Raw genomic sequence first — 8,902 nt, 5'->3', positions numbered from 1 at the left:
CAACTGGTGTGTTGTAATAAAGCGGCATGGCGGCACCGTATGCATTAGCATGTGCATATGGGAACATTTGTGGTGGTCCAGCATGAGCAATTGAGGGCACATTCTATAAAATAATGAAGATTAATTACTTTTATTAAGTAACGACCATCAGTTTACCACCCTTCCTCATTTTTTTTAATAGTCTTTCAAGCTAAAACCGAAGATGTCCATTAGCCTTTAAATTGTTAAATTAATGAAAAATATGAGATGTAACAACTTTTGTGAGTCACCAATTTTGTCCAGTGGAATTCCAAATGCTGCTTTTACTAAAATAGCCAATCAATCATTGTTGGCAAACAATCGAACCTTGTTATTCTACAATTATATAATAGTCCGAAAAAATGCAAACGTTTACCTGAACAGATAAAGCTTGTGGATTGGCAAGAGCCAAACCTTGTATTTGTCCCGGTGCTGCGATGTGTGTTGACATAAGCGGTAGTGGCGCAGCGGGAGGTGTTCGAACGCTATGTAGCGTTGGACGATAACTTTGTGGTTCAGTGTTGCGGCAATTCGTTAAATTGCGGGGTACAAATGACGGTGCATCCGGATTCCAAACGAAATGCTTCCTGAACTCTGGCAAATATCAGTGTTCCGTCCAGATTTAATAGAACAATTATTCATTGATAAACTGAAGTCCATTGGCAGCACAACCTCGCCAACCAGTTGCAGCAGTGTCGTGAAAATTGCATTAACTTACCCATCTGATGCAGCCGTCACAGAATTTGCTGCAGTTGTCTTTGCAGCATCAGCAACTGCAGCACTAGGTGTTGGATCTGTAGGTGCAATGGATGATGATGATGCTGCTGCAGACAACTGACGGGTTTGTTGAATTTCCCGCGGTGTAACAGGCGTAGCCGCAGTTTGTGTATCCAAAACCACAACTCCCGTTTCTATATTAGGCGATATCGTATCGGATCCAGGAACGGTGGATGATGTTGGCTTATTTGGACGACATTCGGGAACTGCTGTAAGTGTTACATCTGTTGGTCCTGCCCCTGAGCGACCTGAAATTAAACTGTAAAGTTTATTTTAATTATGAGAGGAAAACAGGAAAGCGGACAAGAATCAGGAACCAAAAAAATCTCATAGCTACTACGAAATTAATTCAGCCACCAGAAGTAAGTGTTGTTTGTGCAGATCCTCGAGTCTTAACGATTGCTTGCTGTGATCGTTGATCTGAACATGGTGGACACGATATCGCTGCTGCTGCCACAGATACTGATGTTTCCACATCTCTGGCAGATGAAATTTCTGCAATCCAGATAATCCTGAGTTTGACTTTCATTTATAAAAACGTATGTGGACAAAGCAATCTTAATGGAAAACTACGTAAAAATGATTAAGAAAAAACTGAACCTGGATGATGACTTGGGGCTATCTGCGTCGATGAAGATGGAGCTCGCATGCCAGGAGGAGGTCCCTTATTCCAAGCATTATTAATAGGCCTTGGTGCTACTGTAGATGTCACTGTTCCTTGCACAGTGTTTGCACGCTAAAAATGACACAAAATCACACACACAGCATGCTACTTCTGTTCATTGTCCATACATCCCCACAACCTCTTTGAACATTTACTATCCACTAGTAATACTGTGTCTTGCTGAACATGCATCCAGTGTCATGACAAAATCATTTAGTTAATCCATTACTATGCTGGGAAGGTTTATTTCCGCTCGGTGAATTATGATAACAGACCTGAACATCTGTACTGTTATGCACAGAATGAGATGGCTGGAAAGTACTGTTGAAATTCTGATGAAATTCTTTTAAATTTCTGACCCGTTCTGTTTGCTTTGATGCTTGCTGTCGCGAAGCGTTACCCATACCATTTGATGTACTCGAACAATTCAAGTTCTTACTTTCCTCTCCTATAAAAGTAGGACATCTACGAACTTCTTATAATAGCATATAAAGAAACCAGACTTTTTCTTGGCAGCGTTCCTTGAATCAAATTGTGTCAAAATACTGATAAATAAGTGAACAAAGGATGAATAAATAAATAGAGCACGTGGAGGCTGTCCTTCATGTTGACTGGTCACCAAACGATGATCATAAACTCTATTATTTCCAGTTTGTTCCGATCGTCGCCCACTTCTTATATTGTCTGTGGTTGAAGAGGAGCCTGAACTTTCACCACGTCGGACCCATTCTACAACGGAATGATAGGCCAGAATATGAGAATGGATAAACTCATCGATGATTTGCAGTAAAACATACAAAATTAGCGGTAATTTACTGTAATAGATGAATCAATTGTCAATAACAACTGAACAAAAAGATGAATATACGTATCACATCACTATTGAAAATTCACCAAAAATAAAAATAAATTTCTGAATTTCTTTCATAGTGGTTTTTGAAGTTTCGAAATTCAGAATTCTTATTTGGGAACAAATAATTCTTATTTGGGATTTATTTTGCATTTAAGCTAATATCTAAAACAAAACTGATAAATAAAAAGAAGCATACGGCCAAACTGCAGATGCAGTTCCTGCGCCGTCGGTCGCTCCAAGATTCCACTAGGTGCATAACGTGAAGTGGGTCCTGATCCAACTGAATTTTGAGGCCGTACTCCATGACCCATTGACGAATTTGTAAATAAACGTGATGAGCCGCCACCGGATCCATATGATCCACGCCCTGGAAGTTTTTCACACATTTTATAATGTTCTTTTGCTAATTTGGTTAGTCAATAAGCAAAAAATAGATTAAAAGAACAGGAACACTGAGATGTTAACTGGGACAACACATCAAATCACATAAATTCAGAAAGCACGAAGTTTCCTATTCTGAAACATTTTTCGTCAGTTGTTCCATAGGAATACATTCGTGACCTCACAAACAAAATTAAACTGAAATATTTATACGTATGAATGACTGCCGTACCTCTTCCTGTACCTAGGACACCTTCCGACCGTCTACCATTCGGTGGCCCTCTGTTTATGTTTATGCCACCTCTATCTCGAATATTCCCTGAATAGCTGCCACGTCTGAATGGATTATAGATATTAGATCCATTTTTTATCGAAGAGCTCTTAACAGGACACAATGCGGATAACCTAGAACTATTTTCTAATGAATAACTACAAAACCATACCAAGAAAAATTTTGTTGAGTGGTACTCACTGAGAAAAATTTTCCTGCTGGTATATTTCTATTTTACTATGAATAATAAATTTTCATCGGAAGTATTTTTACCCCGCGCTTGATGATTTCCGGCTACGAATTTGCAATTCTGATGTCTCCCTATCCAAATCACGCTCTTCATCATCATTTTCCAGCTGTGCGCGTGCTCTGCTTGCGCTGCTGCTATTGATTTCTTGTGCAATCCGTTCCGCCCGCTTAAGATCTTCTGCGTCACCCTGCACATCAGCCCTTAAATTTAAAGAGACCATTTAGACACATAAACAAAAAAATGTCATGCACTTTTATATGCAGTACCCAACCATCAATCTGATAATGATGTCTTGTATAGAGATGATCATCCCCAGAGACAAAGCGATTTTGCAATATATATTTACTATGTCCACAGAATAGTTAAATTTCCCAAAAAATAAATTATAAAAAATTACGTGGCATATTCGGGCATATTCTCATCAAATGTGCTTTTGACCCCCAGAACATCATTCGCCTGAAACATTTGTTCAACAGACCAACCATCTTCCTGATCATCGTTTAATAGAAGACCATTGTCAAAATCATCTTCGGATTCCCAAACCTGTAGCTCCATATTTGCCACAGAACCGCTCTGATCCGCATATTCACGATCCGTAGCAAATCCTAGGATTTGTTTCATCTTTTAAATGCATTTTTTTAATGTTACGACAAAACTGTATAACTCGTCAGTCAAACTGAAAGAAAACCTTCAATCCTTTTTTCGTCCCGATATTTTGCTCCCACACTATAAACACAATCTCTTTCAATCTGAAGTTTCTCGATGACTTGATCTTTATGAGGTAACAAGTTTTGACCATCTGTGAGCACTTCATGCGCATATCTCAAGCCAACATCGAACTATAAATTATCAAATACAGTTACCAAAATGGCTAACAATTAAACATCTTAATCGTTTTCTTTTTTCCATTTCTTTTATATATATCGTTTTAGCTCACCCAAACATCCCAAACACAATACAAAAAACATAGTGATAGCTGTAATATGAAGATAAATACTCACATTCGAAGAGCAACCTGCAAATATTCCTTCAAATGTCAATCCATCACGGGTTTCAAGCAGTACTTCCTTACCCTAAAATTTAACATACAATTATACTTTAGCCAGCTAACATAATTTTTGATCTCTCCACTTTTTTTACGAGATTTCGATGAATTTCGAACCGGGAGAAAAGGGCAATTAACAGTTAGTAGGAGCATAACATATTTCTCAAAACCTCGATTATCAAATTAGATATGACTTTTCAAATAACTTACAATCATCTTCGTTATCAATAACAGAAGTTCCTGATTCGCATAAACTCCCCGTACTTCATACATATTCTACAAAACAAAGCAACTTAATTTTGAACTTTTCCAGTTTTGCTTGTTACTACATTTTCATGTGCAGCTGTAATACTTTTCCAGAAATGTGGTGATGATTTAAAAAACTCCCAGCACTGTCCAAATTTGTAGGACATACTCATAACAAAAAAGTAAAACAACGTGAATAATTAGCTTACTACTAATCATTGGATAACGAATTTAGTACTATCGATAAATGAAATAAAAGTAAAATTTATCGTGAAAGACTGTAATCATAACGTCGTAAGAATAGCTTTGGCAAATGGTCATAGTAATAACAATTGATTCCAATAACAGTGAAAAATGCAAATCTGTGAATTTGTCAATACAAATTTTGATGGAGAAAACAATAAAGGAATACAAGTCTTACCTCGCTTTGAAGTTTGTGAGGCATGACGTATATCCTTATCGTTTAACGACTAAAATATATTTATGTCAATAGAGCAGCAATATATTCCTCCTTAGATAAAGCCACAATCAGCTAGCTAATCGTGATTTCAGTCTTGAATTACTCAACTCGTTACCGTTGTAACTATCTCACACACTCGTCGATCGTTGCTTCCAAATGAAATTGCGTTATCTAATCAATTAATCAGCCAATTGCGCAAGCTACAAATTGATCAAATCCAATGTTGTCGTTTATTTTACGCAACAACTTTCATTGAAGAGTTTCTATTAACATATAGGAAGTAATTCGAATGAAATGTTAGGTTAAAAGATTTCGTATTGGAACAAATCATTTATTGGAATAAATCATTCTGAATTTTATCAATTTGATCTTCCCGTATGGGAATCAAGGGATTCAACGGACTGAATTCATATCATTCTCTTCCTTACACCAATCTGTCTTCCACTTTGTCTCACCCGTCCACTTTCTTTCCCCAATGAAGTTCAATTCAAGTGGAAGATATCAAGAGAAAAACAAAGGTTTGAGAGAGAGAGGGAGAGAGAGAGGGAGAGGGAGTTGTAATATTTAAATAATTTGGTAAGAATCTAAAAATCTTACAAACCAATCAATACGTTTACGTGACACATACGTTGTTAACACCCAAGTTACACCAAAAGGAAATAATTTTAGATCAAAAAAGTTGTCGCATAGCGCATAAATACATTTGAATTAGCTTTCTTCTTCCGCAAAAAGTACCGCATGAACTAACATTGAGTTGCAAGTGGACATAACTGACCATTACGTTACTGCCCCATGCAATAACCCTTACTCCACCCACTGTCCAGTCCAATCCATTCAACTCCAATTTCCTCTAACAGAATCGCAAAAATTGATTACCTTTTACTCACTTGTCTGCCTCTCCAATATCCTTACACTCTTTCCTTTTTCCACCCCCCCCCCTATGCAACAACTCTTCCCATTAGCCGATGTTCTATTCATATACCAGCATTGCATCCGATGTTTGCCGCTTCCCGCACTCTGTTAGCGCGTTATAGCGGAACATTGCAATTCCATAAGTAACGCAAAAAACAAGCGACATCATAACGCTCGGAATTATACAGGAATATCTATAAGACATTTCGACATCAATGTTCCAGTAGCTGCATGAGAACTAACAAGTTTTCAAGAGACATTTTATATTTTTATGAATTACTCATAAGATGAGAAGGTCTATCTGTTTGTTGAGGTGTGACTTTTTAACAACAAAATTATTGCAATTTTGAATATTTAAATGCAAGTATTACAAATAATAAGGAAAATAAAAGGAAGAAATATTGGAGAAGGAACATTCCTCGACGATATGATGCAAAATATGACGATAACATTGTTATATATTATAATAACCATGAATAGAATATGTGTAAGCAATATACAAATCAACGATTAGTGCACAAACAGTGGTAAGATGCAAAATTCAAGCACATAAATTACTAATTGTACCATTGCCTTCTTCTGTACCAGTTATTATTTCCTATGTTATGCTGTATTCTTTCGTATCGTCTAATACGAATGAAAGAGAAGAACTCTTAGATCATATCCCCTTTAGAATGTGCAATATCATAAATAAAAGTGAATTGATTCATATTTAATGAATTGACTCATATATTCGGGAATTGATCACCTCTGACCAAACTACAAATGACATAATCCTCACGGCACTGAAATGACCTAATGGTGCTTACTCGTTAACCATAATCTCACCATACTATGTGGTGGAATAAATTTCACGAAAACCACCATAGTATCCCCTAGACCTAACTCAAGGCATATTAATAAGACGAGACGATCTGATGGGAACAATAATTAAGAAATAGCTAGAACTAGATTTCAATAAAATGGATAAATGGAATCCAACATTTAATAGAAGTGACAAGTGAAACTTGACACGTGAAACTTTCATCTTTTTAAGGAAACGCCTAAACTGGGAAGCATCCTGAAATAGACTGGAGTGGTGCAAAACATTTCTCGCACTATAGAAACATTCAATTACCACAAACATTACAACAATGTTGAGAACATTCTACTTCAAAACTGACATAAACTGTTCCATACAATTATAGACAGAAGTATCTGTAGCATCGGTGGTTCAGTGGTAGAATGCTCGCCTGCCACGCGGGCGGCCCGGGTTCGATTCCCGGCCGATGCAGTGCCTCTTTTTCTCCAGTTCCGCACTTCATAATTCCCACATCATTAGATAAAGGGTTATCATCTACACATATTTAATTCAGCCGCAGCTGTCGAGTTTTCAGAGTTCTGCAATGGATCTTTTCCAATTCAACATCATCCAAGTCAAGATCAATGACCTGAAACCCACTTTTGTTTAAGAAATTCGGAATCTCTGAAAAAAAAACTGATCAAAAGGAATGAATGAATTATGGAACATGTGGACTTCCTTCCTCTAAAACTACATAAAGACTGCTTGAACCAATGCTTTTCGAATACCTTTTGGATAAGAAAATCTTCAGTCATTATTGTTTTAGGAAGATTTTTCAGCCGTGTCACAATCGAATGAAAGTCGTTAAATTCTCTAAGCTGGTCATTCGTACGGAGACCGTAACGAAACAAAACCACTGCTATCTTGAACAATACCTTAACGCCTGAAATTTCACACAGTTCATTGCAAGTGGTCATCTTACTCACTATTGCGTATTGATATATAGTCTTATAAAGACCTTGGATGCTATCAAATTATTTTGTTCGATTGATTCACTAATACATATTCTTTTGACCATTATTCAGATGTATAATGGCCTTAAGCGAGTGAAGGATGAAAATAGTCAGAATAAATATATGCCTTTACTAATTGTTGACTGCAGGAGTAAGGAAAGGCAGTTTTTCATAAACAATAAATAAATTCGAAATTAAAAGTTGTGCTGAACATGCTTCTACAGTTTGCAAAATAAACCATAAACGACACAGCGTGCTGTTCATCAACAATGCAACAACTGCTAAAAATTAGTTATATTTTCATTTCAGCATACTTGCAACTCGAACTCTGCAGCCACAATAATGGGTTAAGTATTTGTTAGACGCATTAAAAAGGTACTGTGAATCATAAGACAGTACTGAAATAGCCCTATTTATGTGAATGTGAGTATTTCTCAATATCTAAACTTATCTTTGCTATTCTGAAATACTAATCAAGTGCTAAACATATACAGCAGTAACTTTCATTCACTTCTTGCACGCATTCCAATATTCGTTATACAAAAATAAAGTTAGTATTCATACGATAACCTTCACAAAAGAACATATCCCATACTCGAAGTACTGTCGGCCACGGAAGAGTTCGGCAAAAAATACACATAAACCATTCAACCATATAAAGTACTGGTTCAACGCGATGTTTTTTCTTCAAAAAAATTATTGTGAAAAATTTTTCTTTTTATATTTTCTTACAAAAATTCCGTGTAAAAATTTACTAATAATATGAGAAAAAATAAATGAACTAAATTTCCTCATAAAATTTTTTGCAAAAACTTACTAGTAATGAAAGAAAAAAATAAACGAACCAAATGCCTATAACTAAAGTGTGACTTGTCTTTCAACACTTGAAATAAAATGTCACCATCGATTTGTATAGCCTCCTATAAACGTCATTACAGAATAAGGAGAAAAAAATATGGAGCAATAGCAAAATTATAAGTTATTTCCAAATAGTTACCGAACATCCGTGGCCACACTGCTATTTTCAAATATCAAAATATCCGATATACAAACACCCGATTCATTGCTTCGAACTATCCCTTCATCACAGTAATTAGGGACGTAACTAATCCTCCTTCCCATTCCTCTTGGATGCCTTTCGACAGTAAGAGATTAAATTTCAAATAAGGTGTATATCAGAATACTATTTGACAATGATCAATCAAGCACAAAAAAAAAAAAAAAAAACGAA

At 36.2% G+C, this 8,902-nt stretch overlaps 3 protein-coding genes and 1 non-coding gene across 4 annotated transcripts in view; 1 reads left to right on the top strand and 3 right to left on the bottom strand.

Moving 5' to 3' along the window:
* Positions 1-190: 190 nt before the first annotated feature.
* Positions 191-5,175, bottom strand: LOAG_10217 (hypothetical protein; the record flags this gene model as incomplete). Its single annotated transcript, XM_020448108.1, has 15 exons — positions 4,927-5,175; positions 4,470-4,535; positions 4,216-4,287; positions 3,903-4,053; positions 3,612-3,819; positions 3,238-3,414; positions 2,926-3,029; positions 2,509-2,679; positions 2,048-2,188; positions 1,735-1,907; positions 1,396-1,531; positions 1,153-1,290; positions 737-1,043; positions 395-605; positions 191-214 (listed from the first exon to the last, which is right to left on the bottom strand). Exons 1-15 carry the CDS (start codon positions 4,948-4,950, stop codon positions 191-193), a joined length of 2,103 nt encoding a protein of 700 aa, XP_020301719.1. The 5' UTR covers positions 4,951-5,175.
* A 460-nt stretch (positions 5,176-5,635) lies between these two features.
* Positions 5,636-6,043, bottom strand: LOAG_10216 (hypothetical protein; the record flags this gene model as incomplete). Its single annotated transcript, XM_003145743.1, has 2 exons — positions 5,636-5,815; positions 5,948-6,043. 2 exons carry the CDS (start codon positions 6,041-6,043, stop codon positions 5,636-5,638), a joined length of 276 nt encoding a protein of 91 aa, XP_003145791.1.
* Positions 6,044-6,739: 696 nt separating this feature from the next.
* Positions 6,740-8,902, bottom strand: part of LOAG_18277 (ankyrin repeat-containing protein) — a 4,445-nt gene continuing 2,282 nt past the window's right edge. The window contains exons 6-9 of the mRNA XM_020450940.1: positions 8,517-8,591; positions 8,242-8,356; positions 7,447-7,601; positions 6,740-7,307 (exon numbers count right to left, since the gene is read on the bottom strand). Of these exons, the coding sequence (XP_020305327.1) occupies positions 7,224-7,307; positions 7,447-7,601; positions 8,242-8,356; positions 8,517-8,591 (429 nt within the window). The 3' untranslated portion in view covers positions 6,740-7,223. The remainder of the gene's footprint in view (positions 7,308-7,446; positions 7,602-8,241; positions 8,357-8,516; positions 8,592-8,902) is intronic.
* On the top strand, positions 7,080-7,150 carry LOAG_20075. The gene has a single exon. It is a non-coding gene; the product is annotated as a tRNA-Gly (tRNA).

The sequence above is a fragment of the Loa loa genome (genome assembly GCF_000183805.2).
Source record: "Loa loa unplaced genomic scaffold supercont3.246, whole genome shotgun sequence".
NCBI lineage: Eukaryota > Metazoa > Nematoda > Chromadorea > Rhabditida > Onchocercidae > Loa > Loa loa.
Note: the sequence above shows the minus strand (reverse complement) of the source record. Positions and strands in the feature narration are given on the sequence as shown.